The 26158-nt window shown below is 41.6% G+C and overlaps 1 protein-coding gene across 7 annotated transcripts in view; it reads right to left on the bottom strand.

Annotated features, from left to right (window-relative positions):
- The window catches only part of PPP3CB (protein phosphatase 3 catalytic subunit beta), a 76480-nt gene that overhangs the window by 2638 nt on the left and 47684 nt on the right, over positions 1-26158 (bottom strand). For 2 of the 7 annotated variants that reach the window (XM_088475823.1, XM_088475835.1), the window contains exons 10-14: positions 24485-24562; positions 21636-21662; positions 5810-5894; positions 3784-3881; positions 427-456 (exon numbers count right to left, since the gene is read on the bottom strand). In XM_088475823.1, coding sequence (XP_088331949.1) covers positions 427-456; positions 3784-3881; positions 5810-5894; positions 21636-21662; positions 24485-24562 — 318 coding nt within the window. The remainder of the gene's footprint in view (positions 1-426; positions 457-3783; positions 3882-5809; positions 5895-21635; positions 21663-24484; positions 24563-26158) is intronic. The other 5 variants (XM_088475828.1, XM_088475825.1, XM_088475827.1 and 2 more) reach the window with 5 other exon arrangements.

Raw genomic sequence — 26158 nt, 5'->3', positions numbered from 1 at the left:
GGGGAGGTTGTACAAAGAAAAAAATAAATATATCTATCTTGCACTACCAGAATAGCTGTACAACCACATGAAAGGGAATGTACTGCATGAATTATGGGTTTGGGACATGCATAAATCAAACTTCAAGAGAAGAATTTGATCTAGGGATAGCAGATCTTTCCTTCCACCACAACACACAGGACACAAAGTACACACAAAAAAATTCTAGGAGTAAATAAAGGACCAAGGAAAACGATGCTACAGAACCATGCCACGGTTAAGAAATAAAACATGGGTAACTGAGCTGGCAGTACAGAGAAGGGGAACGGATCGATAGATCAGATCCGTCTCTGGTTGTGCAAGTTAAAAACTGTCTCAAAAGCACACATAACAGTTGAGTCCCCAACACAAACAGTTCTCTGCCAAAAGCAAAGACACTAAGCATACCTTTATCAGCCTCAATTGCCTCAACTGTGGCTGTACAGAAGTGAGCAGATGCATGCAAAATGAATGAAAAAGATGAGAAGTGTAATATCGGATAACAAAAAAAGGCAATGACCAATTCTATATTATATACTTCCATTCCAATGTAGGTTTTATACATATAATACATAGTAGATGCATTTAAAGAAACAAGTTTGTTAGATTGGCAATGTTCAGTCTGGTAGTACAAATGTAAAGCAAACAAAATATGTACAGTACATTACATTTCTACATTAAGAAAAGGAAAATTAATATTTAGTAATGTTTGTGCTGAATGGAGTATGTTTAAACAAAATGTTGCATCCTAAGAATAAGGGAGTGTGTGTGTGGGAGGGGGCAGGGGATCACAAGAATTTAGTGTGTGAGCTGTAAACAGTGACATGATGTTACTTACACAGCTATTTAGTGACACAAAAGTTTCAGTATCATAAAGCAGCTTTGGCTGCATTCATAGTAGCAGCAAAACACATTACATATTAATGTATTTGTACAAACGTACAGCACCTGTCAGATACGTTGACTCAGTTGCATAAACAATGCAATTGAACAATGATCGGATTAGAGAGAGAACACATGGTGTACATCTCTGGCACAAATTCATACACAAAATACAGAACAAAATGACCAGAATGCACTATATGGGTAGCATGTGATTATTTTTTGTAAATACAGAAAGATCAAGAACAGATCAGGATGCCCATTAAAATCATGGTCTTTTATGTAATGGCATACTGCTGTCCCATTCAATAGAGCTCTGTATGCTCTGTAAAGAAAAGCATGTTGAGATATCTGCAACGAGTATGGGGCAATATCTCTGAAATTCACATGCACTTGATGAATCTTTGTTATGCTACAGGCAAAAGCATGCAAGGCATTACTACTGCATGCAGAGGTGCATGGAAATGTATTACAAAAATACATTGGCCCAAGGAAGATTTTTTGATTCTATCTACAATCATTTATAACAATGAAAGCGAAGCTATAAGGTGACTAGAGGAGAAAGGGAGTAAAGTGCATCGTTAGCCGTAATGCAGGCTACAACAGACTGTTCTTCCAAATCATCTGCCCATTTTCAGCCACAACATCATGGCAGTCCAGAATTTAGGCTTCGATTGATAATATGGTTTATTTTCTAATGTTCTGTATAAAAACCATAGCTATTCTTGTGAGAAAAGCAATTTTCCATATGCTATTTTCCTCTCTTGAGGTTTTAGTGCTCAGACACTGATATCAGTAAATTTGAGTTAGCTATGTGTCCGGTACTGTGGTGTCGCGTCGCTGCTAAGGGAAAAGGCTCATGGGAGTGATGTTAGCGAAGCATTGTGTTATCTTCCTAAGGAGACATGAATCGGAGACCTAATCCTGTTCTGTGCACATGAATCAGATGTGGAATGGATGGGTTTGTTTACACACCAACAAAACAGTTTTCATTGGCTGGATATGTAAAATAGTAAAAATCACTGATTATGAGAAAAAGAAAAAAATATAAAGTCAAACATTTTGCCATTTCAAAGACATAACCCTATTTCTAAAATTATTTAAATTACTATATTAATGTACAAGTGTAAGGCATCTGTCTCTGGACTAAAATGTGTTTAGATACCCACATATACAGTATAGATAAATAATGTACGCTGTAAAATAAGCCTTAGTTCAACTTAAATTTGCTGACTTAAGCAGGGAATCCACTGTCCAATTATCTGTCAGATATCTGTCCAATCTGGCTGGTTGGAATGAAAACCTGGTAATGTATGGGAGCAAATGACAATCGTCCATTTGCTCACAAACACTGGAAAATGGCCAAAAATGGTTGTTCAGACAAATTGGTTAAAACACACAAATGTAACCAATTTGAAAAAAAATGTTTGTCCTTTTTTCAATGTTTAAAACCATATGATCTTTGCTCCCATACATTACCAGGTTTTTATTCCAACCAGCCAGATTGGACAGATATCTGACAGAAAATTGTATAGTGGATGCCCAGCTTTAGTTAAAGGTTCTTCAACAGCACCAATTATTTTTCCTTTAAAAATGCACCATCCCAGGAAACTCAGTGTTACCCTTATAATACACACCTAGAACTAGTGGTGCATTAGGACAGTATGCACTTTTCTAAGCAATATTTTAAACTATTCAAACTTAAAAGGTACATTATTTCATGTTTAAATTCATTCAATACAACAGATAACTGATATTTAAGTACAGCTCTTCATTTTCATGCAGTAATACTGGCATAATTAATGTACAAGGTTTGTTGTTGATCCCCTGTCTGTTGATATTCTAACAATACATATTTAATGGCACCTAATGTGCTACAATACTCAAAAGCAACATGTCCATAGGTTAAAATCATAAAAGACAAACCTTTAAATATAACATTTCAATAACATTAATACAGAGAGAGGACTAGACGAACCAGACTAACAAAAAGTCAGCCACGCTCTAAAGGAAGTTAAGCAGAACAAGTACTAGCAGGTTAATTTCACAAAAAACATATAACAAAGAACACATTTTGGCAGAGGCTACCAGGGTACAAACATAATACTGAACTCCCACTATAAAGTACCTGATGCAGAGCTGGTAGCAAAATGGGCAAAAATCACTCCACAAAGTAGCGCTTGTTAAAACGGCGTATTTCTGCACGGATGCAGAGCAGTACATATCTTATGATAAGTTCAGATCTGGATATGACAAGACATTATCATTATCAGCTGCCCTGTAGATGGCGCAATAAATAAGTCTCCCAGCAGAGATATATGCCGAATTTTGCCTAACGGCGGTATCTAATTAGCCATGAGTAGAGAAAAAAAAAAATTGTCCAAAAACGGTTATAATCCTCGTTTTTCACCGTTCGCTGCAAATTCGACACGCCCCCTAAGTGGGAAACGCCCTTCTCACACCAGTAACTGCCTCTCTGGTCATAAGGCTCAATGAGTCCATAATAGGTCCAGCTCGGTCACTGCGCAATGAGAAATGGCTTTCACCCTGCATCAGCCCACAAATCTACATTTTGGTATCAGACAATTTAAGACAGGTTATATTCACATTCCGAAAAGGTTTCATTATTGTAATTACTCTGCATCAGCAAAATCCAAGAGAGTCTAGCCAAAAGCCGGTAACTGAGGATTTTGCTTAACGTTTGTACCCTGGGAAGAAGTGCTCGCTTCTAATGCACAGCAAAATTGGGCAATGTATAGTGTTAGCCACTTAGATAGGAAAAGAAAAGCATTAGAAATTCGCAGCATGCATTAGTTGGGGAATTAGAAAGAAAATGAGGTGCACCCCAGTCCATCTGAGGTACAGCTAGCTGTTGATCATTACCACTTTGTAAAGTCTGTCGTCCTCCAGCCAGTACCCCACTTGGCAGCATCCCTGTGGGTGTTAAACCCTTCAGCGTCAACACACTTTCACTCTCCTCCCTAGGAAACAAAAATGAGGGGGGTTGGGGTAGAATTGGTTTGGATTAGTAACTGCTCAAATATATCAGATACACTAACAAGACCTGAGAGGCAAGCAGGGTGCAAACTAAGAAATAATTCTTCCACGCGGCACAGTCACCCCATGCTGTAACAGCTTCAGATTTAAGAAATAGAAATAAAATAAATAAAAGAGTCAAACAAAACAATAGGAGACAGAAATATTTACACTGTTATGATAGCAACTTATGACAAAGATAAACCCCAAAATATCCTGGCAATAATAACCACCAGGGTTTAACTTTACTGGCCTTTAATGAAACTGGAATAGCTGTCCTAATTTATTTAAAATAAATAATCAAGCAGAGCACTAGCAGCACTAAATTTCCACCACTTTAACCTGGAAACATGTTGAAAGTTCCTTTTGGCAGTGACCTGTATAACGCAAGTACCTGGACATTTCAAATGGCTGCTCTTGAACATAGAGATGTTTTAAACTATACAGTATAAATACTTAAAGTGTAATCTGATTGGAAAAGCACTGTAAAAGGTTTCATGCCCAGTGATCTGAATAGAGAGGCACGCAACATAGTAAATAAAAAAGGAGGGAGACTCTTCTCTGGAAGCCTAGATGCACAAGATAAAACACACCAAAATGAGTACAGCTAAGAGAAAGCGAGCATGCAGAGCAAGGTGTCAGGGAATGCCCCAATGGTAACTGACAAAGGCATTCCTGAGTGTGTACCCACCCATCAGCTGCACAGCTGGTAAGGCATCCATTACAGTGTGGATATTACAGGCAGCGGGGGGCTGTCTGGTGTATTCCCACGACGGCTGGCTGCACAAGCTTCATTCCCAACACATTCCAAGGTAAGTTACCAAGGAGAAATACACCATGGTGGGGTTAGCTGCTCCCATACAACATTTTACTGATTTGTTAACCAAGCCATCACTTTTTTTCATATTTAAGGAAACATTTCACGAGTCAGTTACATGTTCTAATAAAAGGTAATAACTGCAGCTGCTGTTATAATCATGCAGCTGAAATACTGTTTTAACATAATTCTGTAATATTTTACGTAATTCCCAAACACAGCTTTAATGCTTTGCAATGTAAGCCATCTTTGTGTTTTAAGAACACAAAATAGGTTTCAAAAAAAATAAATAAATAAATAAAAATAAAAAAAACACTAAACTAAAATGAAGTAATATTTGTATTACAGACCACTTAAATATGTAGGATTACATTTGAACCTAAACTTCCTCTTGGTAACCAGATCACTAGTGACACCTCAGTGCCTTCAATAGTACAGATCAGGGTTTCTCCCAATTAATAAAATGGTTGCTGGCTGATTCAGATAATAGTTTTTGTTTTATTTTTATATAATTTCAATATTTGTGCTTGAAAACAAAATCGCTTTTCTGTTAGGTTTACAAATCATACTAAAAGTGGGTGAAGAGCGTAATGGCTGACATGTTGCCCTGAGCAGCCCGATGTCACGTTAGACTAAACTACATGGAAGGGGCTCATGGTTACAGGTATGCACCAGAGGCCGGAGACCACACCACTGTCCGTGTTTTACTGCTACACAATTGTGAGCACCCGTAACACTACATGATCAATGCTAGTTATGATGCAGGCACTTCTCCATTATAAATAACCCATCAAGTTCATGTTTATTATCAAAAGAAAGTAGGGCGTTCTGCTGGGTGGACCCCCTCGCTGGGTGGCGATTTCCTTCTCTGCTTTCCCACTAAACCTACATCTAAGGGAGTTACATTACAGCTGCAGTATGATCGATATTGTGCAGACTGGTAGCTGAGCTGGCAGATCCTCTAACTAGAAGTTAATGTAAAATAAAGGTACATTATTCCTTGCATGGATAGTCTGCTTTATCACACCATGACATGAGAAATGTATTTCCATTTACCTGAGCACAGAGAAGACTCTTGCCATCTTGCCAATTGCCCGGATTTTGTTCCTGATGATTTCTTTACGAGCTGCAGCTGTACCTACTTTCAATGGAATAAGAAGAATCTCAAGCTCAGGAATACACAGAACAACAAATCTGACAGAGACCGCAACACACCACCACAAGCTTTCAAAAGTTTGTTTTAACAAACTTCCAATATTTCTGGTTAAGAACATTAGCAAAAGCAAAATATAACACAAACCAGAGCAAAGAAACTGCCAAACTAAGGAAATACATTATCATTCTTGCCGTTACATGTTCAGATCCAATTTTAGATGAGTACATTCAGATAACACAGTTGAAGGGGGCATGGCTACGGAGGCAAAGGAGTGAGACGTGGGTCTGGAGAGCTCCCTGGCTCAAGATCAGTTATTGCCAATCCTGACCCAGTAGACCGGCTATATTTAGGTCACATTGGACCTCAGAGTTTGGGGCACCTGATAGTGTGTTCCGGTCCCTTGTCGCCGCTGCTCTGCGGTGTTTCTGCTCCCCTTCTGCACTGAGCGCCTGTGACTGTGTGCTGTCGGGGGCGCGGGTGGAGCCTCTCTCATCCACACGCTGGGACTTAGTCACCGGTGAGTCCCCGGTCTATTGCCCTATTTACCGAGCCTGCCTTATCTCTGCTGCCTGTTTGCCACTCTCACCGGATAGATCGCAAAGTGGGCGTGGCTTCTCGGATCCAGTGGCCATCTTCCCCTTCCTACATTTTACCCTGTCGGTGTTGCTGCTCTATTTTATTACACTCCCTGACTGGCTCTATCCCTCTACAGCCTGCCTACATATCCTGCCTGGCTCTCTTTGTGATTGAGAGTTGCTGATTTATTATATATAGTATATAATTTTCCAGGTTCTGAGTGGCTCCATCCTCCTCCAGCCCTCCCTGTCTGCCTGGCTTTTTGAGTGCTGCTGATATATTATATAATAACACGGATCGTGACTGGTTCCTTCTCTACCCCTCGCTACAATAGCTGCATATGATATCTTCTCTCAAAGGGACGGAGTGTTGCTATTATGGGAAAGTCTGGGCAGGCTGCTGATGCAGCAGTTAAGTTGGAAGAGTTTGCACGCCAGCCTTCCTCTCAGGCTCCGCATTCTCCGGTACAAAGTGAATCTTCTAACCCGGAAGCTGCGGCTGACTCGCAGGGATCGAGTACTGGGGCCCCACCTCTGGTTACTCTGCATCAAATACTGGAGGCCATTGCAGGTTGTCTTTCGGATAAAATTGAAAAGGTGCAAAATGACCTCTCTCTCCTGCAACAGGATGTGCAGCAAGTCAGGGAATGGGTGGGTGAAGTCGAAACTCGCATATCTACCCTAGAGGTTTTGCATGGTCCTTTGAAAGATAAGGTGTCTTCTACGAGTCAACAAATGGCCTCTATTCAAAACAAATTGTTGGATATGGAGGGTCGCCTATGCCGGACAATATCCGATTTGTTGGGCTGCCGCAGGGTGAGGAGGGCTCCTCTCCTGAATCATTTCTGGAAACATGGCTTGTTGAATCCTATGGCAGGCACTCTTTTACCTTACAATTTGCTGTGGAAAGGGTGCACCGTGTTCCTACTGTCTCTTTTGTGTTAAATTCAGTTAGGTCAGATCCCTATGGACGATATGTGTTTCTTGATTGTAGGATACATTCCATGCCCTTATATATACTGTATTAGCTGTATATATACCCCCTCCTTTTTCATATGAAGTGTTGAAACATGCAGCAGAGTTTGTGGCTCTATCTCCAACTACTCCGATAATTTGTTTAGGGGATTTTAACAATTTCGTAGACCCCTCTATGGACAAATGGCGTGCTACTTCTCATATACAGTTGGGTAGAGGGAAATCGGGTTTTGCCAGCTTTATAGAGAGCCTGGGGTGGGTAGATGCCTGGAGGGTTAAACATCCGGGTTTATAGCAGTTCTCATGGTTCTCCGCGACTTATTCCTTTTCTAGAATTGATTTGGCTTTAGTTTGCCCCAGTCTGCCCCCCAAAATATGCAATGTTACTTATAAAGCTAGAGGGGTGTCTGATCATTCTCCCCTCATGTCGTCTTTGGAGGTAGCTAGTCCTAGGGGTCAAGTATTTTGGAAGTTACATCCCTTCTGGCTTACTCAAATGAAAGCTTGTTCTGAGTTAGAGGCTTTATGGGATGGATATTTTGCGGATAATATCGGCTCTGCCTCAGTGGCCGTTGTGTGGGACTCCTTTAAGGCATATGTGCGAAGTACTCAGATTAAGCGTGTTGCTGCACTGAAGCTGTTTTATAGAAGGAAAGAAGCTGAACTCGAGTCAGAGTCACATCGACAGGAACTGGTCTATTTGCGGGACAAATTGGATAAGTCTAGGATTAATTGGCTGGCAGCTCAGTCTGCGTGGACAGCTCATATCTCTAATAAGAATATGTGCAGTCTATTATTTAAATCACAAACATACTATGTGAATGCAAATAGGACATGGAGTTCTCTAGCACATTTAGTACATGCTGATCATCCATCTGCAACCGTTGCTGAGCTTGTGCATCCTGATGGTACGGTTGTTACAACTACTCCAGATAGAACTGATCTTTTTCTCACTTTTTATAAAGAAATATATAGTTCTAGGTTGTCCTGTTGCATGGCCGAACTGCAGTCTTATGTAGCCAATACTAGCTGGCCTTCATTGTCACCTGAGGGACAAGCTTTCTTGATAGCCCATTCACCCTGGAGGAGATAGAGGTTGCTATCAAGTCCTTCCCTGGTGCCAAAGCCCCGGGTAATGACGGAATACCGATTGAATTGTATAAAAAAAAACATGCTGGGATATTTATCCCTAGATTGTTTCAGTTATTTAATGATTTGTATGAGGAAGGTGTGTTTTCATCCTCTATGTCGGAGGCTGGGAAGGATCCTAGATTCCCTGATGCTTACAGACCAATATCCCTGATCCCTACTGATGCCAAAATACTGTACTTGCAAAAATTTTATCCTTGAGACTTAAATCAGGTTATTACCTCTATAGTGCATCCGGATCAGACCGGTTTTATGCCGGGTAAATCTACCTCAGTAAACATTACACGTCTTTACACTCATTTGCAGGCATCTCATGAGCAGGAAACAAATTCAGTTGTGTTCCTTATTAGATGCGGGAAAAGCTTTTGACTCAGTGGAATGGCCCTATTTGTGGGAGGTTATGCGTTGTATGGGGGTGGGGCCTGTTTTCCTCAAATGGGTACAAGTTATATATGATAGACGTAGTGCTAGAGTTTCTGTTAATAGTTTTATTTCCCCTCCATTTTCATTATTTCGCAGTACAAGACAGGGTTGTCCTTTATCCCCTACCCTTTTTTCCCTAGCAATAGAACCACTGGCAAGTATTCTGCGGGCTCATTCTGATGTTGTGGCATTACAGCTGGGGACTAGAGTTGATTTAATAGCTTTGCACGCAGATGATTTACTTTTGTTCTTTAAGGATTATAGGGATGCCATGTCCGTGGTTCTCAAAGTATTTGCAGAGTTTAGCGGCTATTCAGGCCTTGTTACTAATTAGGGTAAATCTCTATATTACCATTAAGGGGTGCGCCTCCTGTTGCTCCTGAGATACCTTTGCCTCTTTGTTGGGTTTCTAGATTTAAATATCTGGGGGTCTGGATATCTAATCGAACAAGAGATTTTATAGATTTGAATTTAATGCCATTGTTTTCTTATTTGAGGGAGAAGATTGGTTCCTGGACTAAGTTTCCTCTTACAATAATGGGCAGAGTGAATAAAAATGGTGTTGTAACCCACATTTCTTTATATATTGCAACAGTCCCCAGTATATATTCCTGCATCTATATTTCGGAAATTAAATAGTATGCTTTGTTCTCTTATTTGGGCAAGTAAGAGGCCCCGATTAAAAATTTATATTCTCACTAGACCCAGGGTGAATGGTGGTATGGCCCTTCCGCATTTTCGATTCTACTACTATGCCGCACAGTTGGCTCATGTTCAGTCTTGGTTGCAGGACAGCCATGCTGACTCCTTACCTACTCTCTTTGTGTCGCAGGCAACGCCGGGACATACCCCACTGCAGGCCTTGCTAAGTGGTAAGATTTCTAGGAGTAGTCCTCCCCTACTTGCCCAAGCAATTAGGATATGGCGTGAGGTTCATGGACTGGTCCAGTTTGATGGGACTGATCCGGACACCCCCTTGTGGTGTTCACGTCGATTCTCTGAATTGGACACGCTTTCTACTACACAGGTTTGGGATAAGAGAGGTATCAGTACAGTGGGACAGTTATATTTAAATGGGGGTTTGAAATCTTTTATTCAATTGAAGGAAGAATTTAATCTGCCTGCTACATATTTCTATAGGTTTTTGCAACTCAGACATGCCCTAAATGCCAAATTTCAGGATGTTCCTCCTTCTATTTCCAATTCTCCAGTAAAGGAATTTGTGTTATCCCTAGGTCCTCGGAAGTCAATTGTATATTCTTATATGATGTCATCGAAACATGGGGATGGTTTAACCAAACTGCGCAGTGACTGGGAATCTGGGGTCGGTGTTTTCAGTGATGAGGAGTGGGAGTCAGCTTTAGGGTTTCCATGCAAGGCTACTGCTTCTATACGTTTTTAGCAGATACAATTACTTATTTTACATAGAACATATTTAACCCCTGTGAGATTGATACGTTTTGGAGGTAGACGGTCTGATCTCTGTCCTAAATGTGGTATTATTCAGGGCACATTTTGGCATCTATTATGGGAATGTTCAGTGGTTCAGTTTTTTTGGACTAAGGTAAAAGCTGCTATGTCTCACATCAGTATTCCCATTACAGTACTTACGCCAAAATTCTGTAGTTTGGGGGCTAGAGAAGATGATGAGCTGACCGATATGCTATTAATTTAGGTGCTCTGGCAAAAGTCTGTTTGGCTCACTCATGGATGGCTCCTAGTGGGCCCGAATTTCAGGAGTGGGTTTCTTTAGTTAATGCTACTGTGGAACATGAGCGATATTTGTACCTTGCCCGTAAAGCAGAGTCTAAGTTAACCATATTTGGACTAGATGGATAGTCGAGATATGCACTCCCTCAGCTATATTTTGTAAGGTTGACCTAATTTTGGTTTACACTGTGATCTCTATTTTATTTCATATTTTTATTTTTTTATTAACAATACTGTATGTGGAATGTTAATTCTGTTCAGTATGTGTATGTTTTATTTTGTATATGTATATGAATAAAGAATACTTTATTAAAAAAAAAAATATATAAAACAGTTGAAACTGTTAGAACATTAAATGACTCTTTATGGGCACAGAAATGTATGTGATAGAGAATTACACAGAACATAAAACTATACATTCCAGTTTCCTATTCTATCTCTGACTCATGCATAGAGTGTAAGGCCAGGTAAACAATTGCACAATATGGGCATATCAACTAGTGTGTACGCCCGATTACACGCTCCCGCGGATCGTATGCGACGTCTTCCGGTCTGTGCTGCAGGCCAATCGGAAGATATCGCATGTGATTAGGTGCCAATCGTGTAGTGTGTACAGCCAACCAGACGATATGTCGGTCGTTGCGTTTGATCGTGCGACGAGAACTGCCCTTCATGGGACGATCTAAGTTTACTAGATCAGCCCTGATTCAGACACACTACACGGATTCACTGAAATCAGTCTATTCACATGTTCACAGTGGGTTCATTTCAAGTAAACCCTGATTTAAATGACACATTGTGTATGAAAGCAGTGTTTATGCAGAAACAGCAATAAAACAGATCGGGAGTTGGAATAATGACACCAACTGTGAGAATTCTTATTTAATATCTCTGAAGTAGTGGTGTCAGGAAAAATAGTTATGGTACACTAACCTTTTTAACTCTTTATCTTCAAGGTCCATAGGGATACCATGGGGATAATGTGGTTGGAGTGATCCAGACACCAAACAGTTAAGTTTTCAACTCCCAGGATGGCCCAGGTCCTCCTCCACAAATACCCCGCCCCTGGCCACAGGCATTCAATTTTGTAAACAAGCCCAAGGCAGGAGAAAGAAAAAGGGGAAGGTAAGAATAATCGTAAACCAGAAACACTCACAGAAAAAGAGGGAATCCGTGACCGAATGAAATATTACCCAATGCAGCCAGGTGCGTCAAGGTGGATGCCCTGTGGACCTCGAAGAAAAAGAGTTAACAAAGGTAAGTCTACCATAACTCTTATTTTCTTCTTCAGAGTCCATCGGATCCACAAGGATACCATGGGGATGTCCTAAAGCAGTTCTCCTAAGGTTGGGGACGCTTCTGAGAAGAAAGGAGAACCCGCCGCCCAAAGGAAGCATCCTGAGAGGCAAAGGTATCAAAAGGCGTAGAACTAAGAAACATGTGGATAAAAGACCACGTGGCTGCCTTGCACAATTGTTCTGCAGAGGTACCACGACGGAACGCCCACGATGGTTCCACAGACCGTGTAGAATGCGCTGTCGCCGTGTTTGGGACAAGGAGATCAGCCTGTGTGTAAGCCTGAGCGATAGTCATACGTAACCATCGAGTTAGTGTTTGTTAGTTAGCTGGCCATCCTCGTTTGTGAAAACCATAACACACAAAAAGAGCATCTGATTTTCTTTAAAAAAAAAAAGAGAGAGTCTGTACGATCCACATAGATACAGAGAGCACAAACCACATCCAGGGAGGCTTCACCTACAGAAAGGTCTTTAGACTGAAAAGCTGGAACCACAATCTCTTCATGCACATGAAAACAGGACACTACCTTAGGAAGATAACCCGCCCGTGTACGGAGAAGAGCTCTATCCTGGTGAAAAATCAAAAAGGGGGAACGACAAGTCAGCACTGCCAAATCAGAGACTCTACGTTCAGAACAGATAGCGAGGAGAAAAAGTGTCTTCGCTGTCAAACATTTCAAATCTACTGAGTCCAGAGATTCAAATGGGAGAACTTGCAGCCCCTTGAGAATAAAGGACAAATCCCACTGTGCCACCGGTGGGACAAAGGGTGGCTGAACTCAGAGAACACCTTGTAAAAAAAGTTCTAACATCCGGCAAGGAAGCAATCCTTCATTGGAACCAAACTGACAACGCAGAAACCTGTACTCTCAGTGTGGCCAGGCGGAGATTGAGGTCTTACCAAGCCTGGAGAAAAGGAATTACCCTGCAAACTCTAAAAACCTTAGGGTCATACTTTCTGTGGGAACAACATAGAGCAAAAGAATGCCAAACTCTGTAATAGATGCGGGCAGAGGAAGGTTTTCGTGCCCTAAGCATCGTTTGAATCACAGAGCTGGAGAAACCTTTGGCTCTGAACACGGAAGACTCGAGAGTCACGCCGTCAAAGACAGACGGCGTAAGAGTGGATGCAGGCAGGGACCCTGCGCTAACAGATCCGGACACAGAGGAAGGAGGAAACGGAGTATGGATAGATTCTGTATGTCAGTGAACTAATGGTATCTTGGCCAAGCAGGAGCTACTAATTATCACTGTTCCGCCTTCCTGCTTGAATTTCCTGAGGACCCTTGGGAGGAGGGAAATCGGAGGAAAGAGATACGCCAGCTTGAAGTCCCATTTCACTGCCAGTACATCCACGAAAGCGGTTGAGGGGTCTCTGGTCCTGGACCCGTACCTGGGGACCTTGTGATTGTGATGTGAGGCCATGAGGTCTACGGGCCTGATTCAGACCCACTCGCAGTCGCTGGCCGCTCACGAGGTCTGTGGGCGTGTTTTTTTTTTCCCCTCCGGCTGCTCGCAAAGCTGTGGGAGACCACCCCACAGCTTGTGCGAGCGGCCTGGAACCTGTCGCGATAATCGCAACCATCGGCCTTGCGACGAGACCCTGTGCAATGATAGGGCCGCAATCTTGTCATCTTGCAGAAACACCCTTTGTGTCTGAGAATCCAGAAGTGCCCCTAGATGTACCATCCTCTGTATTGGAGACAGAGATGATTCCTTCCAACTGATTATCCAGTCGTGCATCTGTAGGCAGGCAATGGTCAGTTGGAGCTGGTGTTTAGAACAGCCGGAGATTGAGCCAATATCAGAAGGTTGTCCAGGTATGGCAGTATTCCGATTCCTTGACGCTTGAGATAGGCCATCATCACCGCCATTATTTTGGTGAAGACCCAAGAGGCCGTTGATAGACCAAAGGGCAGTGCTTGAAATTGGTAACGTTGTTGCAGGACAGCAAGCCATATAAATTGTTGGTGGGATGGCATAATAGGCACATGCAGTTACGTATCCCTGAATGTCCAGGGAAGCCATAAAATTCCCAGGTTCCATTGCCAAAATAATTGATCGGAGAGTCTCCATACGGAACTTGGGTACACCGATAAACTTGTTGAGGATTTTCAGATTTAGAATAGGGCGATGAGACCCATTTGGTTTCTGAACCAAAAACAGATTGTAATAATAACCCTTTCCTTGTTGAACCACAGGAACCGTGATTATCACCCCTGCCTGCAGCAGGGAGTAAATGTCCTCTTGTAGGGCGCCCAAGGCCTCGAAAGACTCCGATGGGTGAGTTGTACAAAAAAAAACTTCTGGGGAGGATGCCTCCAGAAAGTGAGAGCATACCCCTAAGAGACCACTTCTCGGACCCTGGCATCTTTTGCTGTTTGATGCCATTAGTCCGCAAACTGAAGAAGTCAGCCTCCCCACCCTGGGATCCCCCAGGAGGATGCCCGTCCCATCAGGAAGAGGGTTTGTCGTCCGGCTTAGAAGCTGGACGTCTGGCCGGCCAGGGTCTTTTAATTTGCTGCTTGATGGTCCTGCGAGAACTAGACGGCTTGGAGGAAGACTGTCCTTTTGCTCGTCCCTGAGAAAGGACCGAAAAGACTGCCTAGACTTTGATGTAGCTATTGATGGCAAACCTGCAGATTTTGAAGCTGCCAGAGTAGCCACTATCTTATCTAACTCTGCTCCAAAACGGATATTTCCAAAAAAAGGTAAGCATTCCAGAGCCATCCTTGACCCGGTATCTGCTTTCCAGGACCTTAACCAAAAGGTCTCTAAGAGCCAAAACTGAGGCTGCCGATGCTTTAGAAGATAGGAGCCCCGCATCTATTGCAGCTTCTTCCAAATAGGAGGCAGATTCCCATAAGTGGGAGATATATGTCATCTGTTCTCTGGTGGCATATTTTCCAATGCCCCCGTCCATTCTTCAACAGCCTTGGATACCCAAGTCCCAGACATAGCCAACCAAATAACAGCTCCAGACACTGAAATTACTGCTTTCGGACATGTTTAAATTTTTCTATCTGTACAATCTTTAAGAGAAGATACTGACAGAATAGGCAACATAGTACTCCTGACAAAATGCGTCACATGAGCATCCACAGTAGGAGGGATTTCCCACTTAGTACATTCAGTAGCTGGGATACAAAGATGCTAATCTTTTCGTAACATGGAACCGCTTATCTGGGTTACTCCAGGCCTCTTCCATAAGTTCAGTGAGCTGCTCAGATTTAGGAAACTCAGCTTTTACCACCTTCTGGTGTTTAAACACTGGAGCCTTCCGTCTAGGAGTCGGTTCATCATCCTGTATATTTGATTGATTTGACTGCCCTCACCAAAGAAGGGACATCCACTGTAGAAGGATGGTCCTCCTCTCCCGAGATAGACCCTGGAGAAGAAACCAGCGCATCATCCGATTCCTCCGATGATGCGTCCGAATCTACATGTTGAGCAGACTGATAAAAATATAACACCCGTTTAGGTGCCTTAGTGACTGTCTGTTTGCAACAGCCGACTGAGCCATATTCTGACATGAGTGGTTATAAACATCCATCCAGGAAGGATGTATAGGGGGTGCAAACATAGCATGCTGAAACTGCTGTGTGTATCCCATTAAAGGATGCTGCGTGGGAGTAGCCAAACGATCCACTAGGTGCTTCATCGCCTGAGACAAGGACGACACCCAAGATGGCTCCTGTACAGGGGCTAGTAGACTGGACTGGTGAGGTGGTTCTTTGTAACAGACAGCACACAAACCATCCTGTATAAAGTCCTGAGGGGACATACCCACCAAACAGGATTTACATGAAACCAGCACAGGGGTTTCCACCTCCTGTTTCCCTTTATTTTTTGACATATCAATTATAATGGTAACAATGCAATTTAATGTGACAGCCTTCACAAATAACTAGTAAATGTGAAGTACCAAGAAAAGCCCCCACCCAACTGTAACAGAGGGATGAGGAGAGAGTGAAAAACAGTGATAGTTATAACTGACAGTCAGAAATAAAAGGCAGTATCAACACAGCAGCTAGCAAAAAAAAAATCACATGCAATGCATATGTAATTCAGTGGCAATGGACTCTGAATCATCTACTCAAATCTTGGTAGGATATAGAGCACTATATATACAGGGAGACTGACCCAAAACCTCCAGAGACTAAACCGTTTCAGCAGGGGCTGTGAGCATTTCATATGCACGAGGAGGGTAGGAAGGAGTGACCCAGACGCAGGAAAACCTTTGATGGATCTGCATCTGAGTCGGAGCTGCCGGGGGAGAGCCTACCTCCCTTAAGCTGCGTCAAACGGCCGGATATGCTGGCCTCATGGTAGCAGAAGCGTCTGCTGCCGATCCCCGGCTTCAGACAAAAATGCTTCGGTGGTCTAGTAAGGGAGCGGATGGCCCCAGGCTCTCAATGCAGCGGTTTCCAGTGCATCTTCAGCGCCGGAAGCAAGGACTGCCATGCGCGATTCCTCCTAAGCGAGGCATCGCCTTACCTGACATCTCCGTGCGTCTGGTTGCAGTCCGGGCCCCAGCGTCGCTTATTGCAAGGTTTGCCGTGACCCGCCGAAAACACCAGACACGTTACTGGTGTTGCGGCCCAGTGGAGGTAGACGGAGTTGCAGTACAGGCGTCTTACTACGCTTAGCAGTGCTAACTCTATAACATAGAAAATAAATAAATAAATTAACACGGGACACGTGAACGACTGCCTGAACAGTCCCCCTGTTACAAAAGGTGCGTCTGAATCCTGCTGCACCAAACGAACAACTGAATGCCTGTGGGAAGGGTATATGAAGAGGAGGACCTGGGGCATCCTGGGAGCTGAAAGCTTAACTGTTTGGTGCCTGGATCACTCCAACCACATTATCCCCTTGGGATCCCTATGGACCCTGAAGAAGAAATAGTGTTTATTATTAGAATACTGTATAACCCCTTTTTCACCCGGACATGAAAATCTCGGGTCTTTGCACACGAACACACATCAACCCGGGATTTTTGTCAGTGGAAACGGATCAACCCGGGTCCAGTAACCCGGGGATCCAACACCACTAGCTTGCAGGGTTGGGCACGGGTCGTTCCCGTGTCACTCTGCAGTGTAAACGCCGCGACCCGGGTCATGCCGCATGCTACCTGATAGGCCGGCTTCAGTGGCACTTGGAGATTACATCAACTCCAAGCATCCACCGCAACGTCGGTTGACCCGCGTCCGGGGTGTGAACGGTGCCAACCTGGGCATAACCCGGGTTGGCACCGAATTGTGAACACGTAGCTTTCTCACTGTTGAAGGGTTGCCAGGAATACAGTGTTTTTTTATAGAATGCTGTAAGTCACTAAACTAGCTTGTGTATAATACACACCGTACTTTAAAAAAATAAAGAGGGATTTAAATTAATTTAAATTTCTACTCCTATCCAGCACTTGTAAAATTCCATAGAGCATAATACATTGATATAGCACTGCTACTTTAAGTAGGCAGTGATATACAGTGATACCATACGTCCCAGTTTTTACAGGACAGAAATTGATAATTCATACTCCATGTACCCAAACTAACAAAATGCAGAGATAGGGTTACCAAGACTTATTTCATATGGTGCAAAAATGTGTATGTGGACAGAGCATATTATAAACTGGCCAAACTCTAAGTGAAACAGATTGCCAGTCTCTCATCCAAAAAAGAGTCATAGTAATGTGTGAAAATTTCTTTAAATAATACAAACTCTATAATGCATACATTAGTGAGGGCGAGCATACAGATACAATGTGTAACATTTGCAAACTGGTATAAAAATTCTTCAAACACAAAAAAACATTGCTCATTTAAAATTCAAAGCCCTCACACTAAAATATTATTTAAAGAGATTTTAGTTACCCTAAAATTAAACTGTATGGTAATGTAAACGAAAGTAGAGATTTTAACATAATTCTACTTTTAAGGAAATTTGATAACATTCCTCTTAAACACAGAGTTTTCACTCAATTTGGTCCAATTTATTACTGCTCGGGATCCCGGCAGTCAACGACGGCATCCCGACAGGGTTAGGATACAGACACCTGTCGGTAGGTATCCTAACCTCCACCCCTAACCATCCCTCCCCACACCTTAAATCTAACATCCGGCCCCTAGCGCCTAACCCTCCCCCTAGTACCTAACCTTAACTCTCCCTGTCCTCCCACTACTTATGGTCGGGATGTGGGCGCCCAAAAGGTGTCTGGATTCTGGTGCTAGTATTCTAAGAGCCGGCATTCCATGTGCCGGGATTGTGGCTACATCCCCCTTCTCACACAGGGTTCATGCCAATATTTCCATCTAATTGTACATTATACATTTATATGATCTTTGCTGGACAATGTAAAGTAAAAAAATGTTAGAACTGAATGGAATTAAATAGAAAATAAAATAAAGCATTTACATTAGTATGTAGTAAAGAGAAAAAGTATTTTAAAATTACGTAGTTCACGCATTTTTTTACAAATGCTGAAGAGGAAAATAATCCAGAATGTGAATATACAGTAAATATACCCCTTTAATTTTAAAGTATCCTGAATGGGCAACTTTTATCTTTACCACTGTTTGTATACACATAAATTGAGTGAATGAAAACATAAAACCGCTGAGATAGGGAACATAAAACCATGATATTTAAGAGTGCTTGAGAAACCCTGTCACCAAAATATAAAACTGCAGGTGTCCCCAAAGTGTTATGACAAGTACATTAGTGAATGCTCTGCGGCTGTACCTGCAAGCATCTGTCTATCTATATGGAATGATTCATTTATATTAGAATGTTTTTCAATAATATGCTCCAGTGATTCATTTATCTTTTTACATTAGGGAAGAATCAATTAGTCACAGAAATAACAGCTGTGCACATTTCAGGTTATTACAATCAGGGCTGTGGAGTTGGACACAATTTTGGGTGGAGTTGGTAGAAATGTGCAGACTTTGAATCCAGCATCAAACATCAGGAGCAGAAACGACTAGGGCTAGCATACAGATATGTGCTTGCTATCTATTGTTGCTGCCAAACAGCCCTTCTGGCCATTTTTTTGTGGAGTTGGGGGGCTTGGTAATTTCCCAATAAAATCACTTGGGGAGGAAAGGTAAAAGTGGAGGATAAAATAGTGTGAAATAAAATAGTTGTTTCAGTGGAGGAGTGTTGGAAAAAAAAATGGACTTATTACACCAGGGGTGTAAATGTTAAATAGGATCTATTGGCACTGGTGCGTTGTCATTTTTCAATGGGGGCCTATGGACATGGCAGGGTGCAAAACACCCCGTAGGCATATTTAAAAATTAAAATAAAGTTTTTGAAATAATTTTCAAAAATATAAAAACAGACAAGTTCTGATCGGTTCTGGGGGAAAAAAAATTGTCCGTTAAGTGGTTAATTTTATATAAGATATATCCTATGTTTCTGTTAAAAATCCTTTTTTTAATTTATTCAATTTAGTCTATTGCGTATTTTCTTGTATTGAAACTTATGTAAGTTTTCTTGCTCAGAGATTAAATTATAAAATATAAATAATGAAAATTGCCAAGTGCTACCTTTTTACTAAATTTGTATTATCAATATACATTTGCCATGTATGAAGTAGTCGGTGTCAGATTCTAATAAAAAAAGGAGTTGAAATAGCAGTCATAGGTTTGGTGTACGGACTCCAGTGTCCTGGTTACAAAAGGAAAATCTTGCAAGATTTCTTTACCTTAATATCCCACAAAGTATTAGTGCAGAACCTTGTGGCTAATTCAATATGCCCCAAAGAGTAGACCCATTTTACTTTGACAACAGATACCAAGAGGCTAATATAATAAGATGTGAGCTGCAGCCGCTGCGGGTATTCACAAGTGTCTTCACGTATTTTTAAAGCACCAGTCTTTAGCCTTTAAAATCATTGCAGCCTTAATAATATGTAAATACTCGCATGAATCCCGCAGCAGCTGCAGCTAGCAACCTATTATACAAGCCCCCTTGTGTCTGTCATAATTAAATAGCTAAATTGATCTTTAAACTAAAAAATTAATACGGGGGGGTAAAATAATTGCAATTCTCCATAATCATTAAAACCATCAAGGCTTGAGATAATCAGGAATAGCTGTTCTTAACTAGTAATAAATCCCTCGAACATGCACTTACAATCAAAAGTGTGTCAAACTTTTAGCCAAAGGGGACAATTTAATTCTGAGCAATGGCGGCCAAAACACTTGTATTGGCAGCATATTGCTAACTTGTAATGGCAGCATACGCAACTAATAGGGCCTGGGTGCACAGTAAAATGAGCGATGTTACTCTACGGTAGCCGCACATTGCTCGGATTTAAAATTGCACCCAAAAGGGATCAATTCAGTGAGCCGTGAGGTGGGCGAGTTGCCTTTGTCTACCCTCAGGCCCGTTCTCGCATGCACGTGGATTTTTGAAAGCAGCCTTATGGGGCTGCAAGCAAAAATCTGCATACCTGAAGGTACCGTTAGTGCGGCATATATCCATACTTGGGGCCGGATTCAGCAATGCAGATATTTTCGCAGCTGAGCGATCGGTAAACTGCGCATTCGTCTAATTCGCACTGTGCATGCATCAAGATACATTACCATAGTCGCTTGCAGCCACTTTTTACCTATAGTGTGATTAATCGTATGGAAGCGGTTGTGGGAGGTAATGGGGAGTGGAGGAAAAGAACGCAGGCGTGCTTTTGAGGAGTCACAGCCTGGTCTGCAATCCCGTATGCAGTGAAAATGTCTTCAGTGTCTCAGTTCCCGCAGCAATTCTGAGTAGTCATAGGGTTACTCAGAACTGCAATAATCTAATGATCTGTGAGGGTTGTCTTAATACAAATCTTGGTGGCTGCAACATATTATCGCATAGTAGCTAAATGCACAGACGCAGCAGCGGCGGCATTAACGTACAACTCTGAATCAGGCCCTTAACCGCGCGGGGACTAGAAGGTATTTGAACTGACCCCATAGTGTTTAACACAATGGAACACAAACAAAAATCTCTACCTAAAAACAAAATCAGATTTGAATTTAGAAGTCTTAATAAACAAATCTAAAAGTATCTAAACATCATTACTGAAGTCATTGCTTCACAGTGGTAACGCTTCCCCAGTCTCTTACAAACATCAACCTAAAAATGATATTATTTGGAAACACTTCACATGCAGAAATGTAAAAGGAAAAGAAAATGGCCAGTACTAAAACCATGAAGCAGGAAACACACACATGGAAATGCCCCCCTAGTCATGCAGGGCCAACCATACAGAATGTTAGATACAAAGATGATGAAATTTACAAATGAAAAGAATGGAAGGAAACATAAGAGAAAATGCCATGCACAGAAAGACAGATGTCTAGGAATATGACTTCTGAGCAGTACAAAACGCAAATGATATCCAAATGCTCTCCGGAATATGTGAGCGATAAAACCAAAATACTAATAAAAGGGGGGGGGGACTGGAACAAGAATAATGCTACACAAACTGTTTAGTTTACATGTAACATCATTTAAATGTTTTGTGTAGCAAATAAAAAAAAAAACCCCCACAAAACTGGGAAGTCATATTTCAAAACAATGGTGCTCTGTCTGGTCTGTACCTTTTCTATTGCCATATATGAGTCGTTCTTCAGATGGAGAGTCCAGAAAAAAAAGGAAGTGAACGATGGAGAAATAGGTGAGTGAGTCAAAGAAAAAAAAAAAGAAGAGAATTTTACTTGGCAGCAGCAAGAATGAAGGTGGACTGTCAAAAATAAGAGAAGGGAAAAAATAGGGAAAGCTGCAACTCTAGGACTCTCTGAAAGTGGTGGCAATAAATATATTAAGTCAGTGTAGAAAGAAATAGTGTGGAGTCTCGGGCAAGACACGAGTACAGCAAAGCGTTAACCCGTTCATGGATACAGGGTCAACAACATGCTGTTATGTTGCTGTTTTTGCAGTGGGGTTAAGAAGAACAGCAATAAAGTACAGTAGAGAATATAGAAAGTTTAAGGTTAAGCATCGGACATGCCTTCAACAGCACAATAGTTTCGGATCACGGGATAACTCTTTACAGAAAGTGAAAACAATGTTTTCTCTATATCATATATTTAACAGCCTGCGCCACTTGTGTGCAACTGCAATATGGAAAAGTAGATGGAAAATTACATTTTCTAAGGACTGCATGCTTGAGAATGTGAACAGAACAATGGACATGACAAGGTTGCAGCTGTTGAGGTTTGCGCAGTGATCAAATGGTGTACAAATTCTAACAATGCAAAACTATTGGATAGCAACATGGTAAATGTACGTAACAGCACAACAGTGATAAGGAGACAGCTCAGTAAGTCTGGAAGTACATGAAAATACAATAATCAGAATATTGCACCACAGCAAATTAAGCTGCTGCGCTTTCACTTAAGCTGCAAAGTGTTATATAGAGACAATTGCTTAGTTGAGAATAGCTGTAACTTAAATAATCAAAATTTTATATAATTTGTAGAAAACAAATACTGAATTATGGCAATAAGACTATTACAAAAAGTGAATAATATGGCTAAGTGAAACCTATCTGCGTTTTCACACAAGACTGTTCATAACTTGGTATTAAAATACTGTTGTAGCATATTTATACTGTGATCCGAAATGTAAACAAAAATGTTAAGTCAGCTACAGTAGTTTAAAAAAAAAAAGTTAAGACGACCAAGATTATAATTTCCTATTTGCACTAAGAAAATGACCCTAACATTGACAACATAAGTGATGTGTTTTAAGATGATAACAAGGTGATCAAGCACAATCAAAATGTCCACTGAATAATATGATCACAGAATAATAACAGTTCCTGAAATGACGTTAGCATTGCCAAAATATACCTTTCCAAGTCATGTGGTGTACTTGGACTACTAATATTAAGGACTCATGTAACCATATTCTGTTTAAGAGCTTTAATTACATCATCATCAGGTAGGCTCTACTAGGTAACCATGTGTCTGGTGTAATAGAATAATGGAGGGATGGCCTGAATTCTATCCTGAAACAAACATAGCAAACTTAACTTGAAATCATTAGACGCGAAAAGCCGTTTTCTGCGGAAAAGTATCGTGGGTGACGTCATTTCGTCAGGCGGAAAAGTATCGCCGTAATCTATTCCAAATACTTTTCATATACGCGAAAACACAATGCAATGTAATAGGCGAAAAAGATTCGCCTATTAGGTGGTGAAAAAAAGTGCAGAATTGCGGTGCTAACGTCGGACAACCACTCAGCACCCTTGGTATAGCCCCTCAAAGCAAAACTGCATCAAAACATTTTTCAAATAAAATGAACACCCCAAAAAATTACTTTGAAAAAGGGGGCGAAAAAGTAAAAAGTTTGGGTACAAACTTAAAAACTAGCAAAATAAGCCTTTGGGGGGGTCTGCAAGTATCGGGGAGGTGTTTTTTTGATTGCAGGTGCTTGTTGAAGGTGTGTTTTTTAAAACTGAACTTTTGCGATTTTTAACCATGCATGCACCCATTTTTATGTACCCCTAATTTGCTGGGACTAGTTATTTTCTCCAAAAAAAACCTGCTAAATGGTATTCTTCACCACTTGTGCAAAGACGCTAATTAGCAGCTAATGAGAGCATTTAAGTACCCAGGGCTATTCGGGGGCATCTACATTGATCCTTAAAGTTAGTGCATCTTTTGGGGGGTGTCAGGCTGATTTCCCCAAATCTGACAGCACCTTTCACCTATTTGTGTTTCGCAGAGTCCAGTTTTTGCGTCATTTGGAATTGAATAGGGCGAAAAGTGGGGCCGTGCACGAAAAGTTTTCGCCTCCAAAACACGCGAAGTCGGCGAAAAGTACGTAAGGCGAAACCTTTCCGACTTTTTGCGTCTAATTGAATATGGCCCTTAATGACAAACACACAGACACTTCCTTGCTAATAGTAGTGGTTTTTCACAAAATTTTCAGTAAAGTTTGTATCTGCTCAATAGCTATTAATGGAAACAAACTAAAATTATTATAAGCCTTCAAGTTAGATAGCTATGATCCTAATATTGTTACTATTTGATGGATGCCAGGAAAAGGACTAATTCACATCTATCCAGTTTTCTTGGATTTAGGACACAAGAAAAAACAGAACACAATGATTTCTACAGCACCATCAGCAGAGTAGTGTGTGGCACTGACCTTTTCCTAACACAGCAGGACAAAGTTTTCTTTTCATGCAATAGAATGTAGCCCTGCTCAATGCATGAAAAATGCATCAATAGACATGTCTTTGTGCTGCACTTTGGGTTTTTTAAGCAGTCTTATAGAAAATTACCATAAGAGAGTCACGTCTAAAGGTTTTACTAGACTGAAATTTTCCACTCCAAGGACCTAACTTCTGTCTACGCCACAAGGTTTATAAAGGTTACAGGAAAAATATTGTACAAGACAGTTGTATAAAAAATACACAGGAATATTGAAATGATCCTACCGTCAAATTGGTCTTCTCCTTCAGTCATTAACTCGTCATCTGAGCAAATGCTGAGAACGTTCACCAGCATCTCTGTAACTGTGTACAACAGAAGCACAGGTTACAGCGGACCACAAAGCATGACATATGACAGAGAAGAGAATCATTCACTTATATTTTACATGGAACCGGTCTTCATTTCTTACAGAACTTTCTTATAAATTCTGTTCACAACAGTAAATAGAAGAACAGATTGTTAAGTAACGGCTGTTGATGCAATACCAAGAAAAGTTACACACTATAGTTTCCAAAACTCTGCCATTACAGTCTAGGTTTTAAGGATATCCATGCTTGAATCCAGATGGATAAGTCAAATTGATGGTGGTACTAATTAAGTTATCTGTGCTCAAGTATAGATATCCTTGAAACCTGGACTTTAAAAAAAGGCAGAGTTTGGGAACCTGTGGTCTATGGACTTAATAACATGATTCTATAGGCAAATACATTGAACAATAAAAAAATAAAAATTCAATTTCAGAAAAGGTTAACAGGATGTTAAAATAAAACTACTGCTGAAAAGTTTCTCTAAAAGAAACCCTACTGTAATAAATAGGATATAGGTTACCATTAAGTAGTACCAGTCAACAGGATTCTTATTATGTAAAACTTGACTGTTATCTAGTAATCAACTGTTCCCAAAGAAGTGCAATGGTTAAAAGGAGTGTTATGGTAAAACTTGCCCTTGTTAACTGTCTTTCTTTGAAGTCCATAGGGTCCACAGGGAGACAATGGGGTGTAGGTGGGACTAGGAGGACCGGCCACCAACAGCAAAGCTTTTCAATCCCAGGAAGGATGCTCCGATCCTTCCCCCTATAACCTGCCCACACCCTGAGGATGTGGGCAGGGCAGGAGCAGGAGTGGAGACAAGGAAGACTGGTACACTGAGGAATCACACTCACACACAGAGAAGGTAACAAGTGACCAAGAGAAGAAGCCCATAGAAGCCAGGTGTGTCAGGGCAGGTGCCCTGTAGACCCTATGGACTTCGAAGAAAGGGTTAACAAGGGTAAGTTTTACCATAACGCCTTTTCTTCCTCACAGTCCATAGGGCTCCACAGGGAAACAATGGGAATGTCCCAAAGCAGTAGTTCGAGGGCGGGGAATTTCTGAAGAACTCGAGGAAGAAGGGATATTGGAGGGAAGAGGTACACCAACTCGAAGGTCTACCTCACAGATAATGCGTCCACTAAGGCCACGTTGGGGTTCCTTGTCCTGGCTCTATACACTGGAAGTTTGTGGTTGTGTCTTGAGGCCATGAGATCCACATCTGGTAGACTCCATTTTTTCAATAGAAGCTGAAAGACTTCTGGATGTAGAAACCACTCCTCTGCATGCATGTCGTGATGGCTGAGGATATCTGCTTCCCAATTGAGATTTCCTGGGATGAACACTGCGGAGATGGCGTTCGGTCCATGTGAGAATGTGGGACACTTCTGCCATTGCTGCCCGACTTCGAGTGTCTCCTTGGTGATTGAGGTAGGCCACTGCCGTGGCATTGTCGGACTGTACTTGTACTGGCATGCTCTGATGGATATCCTGAGCCACAGTGAGAGCTCTGTAGATGGCTCGGAGTTCTAGGCCGTTGATTGGTAAGATCGCCTCGGCTGGAGTCCAGTGGCCCTGGAAGGAGGAGCG

This window comes from Taudactylus pleione, unplaced genomic scaffold (assembly GCF_031769625.1).
Source record: "Taudactylus pleione unplaced genomic scaffold, aTauple2 ptg000016l, whole genome shotgun sequence".
Lineage (NCBI taxonomy): Eukaryota > Metazoa > Chordata > Amphibia > Anura > Myobatrachidae > Taudactylus > Taudactylus pleione.
This window is presented reverse-complemented; position numbering and strand designations above follow the sequence as displayed.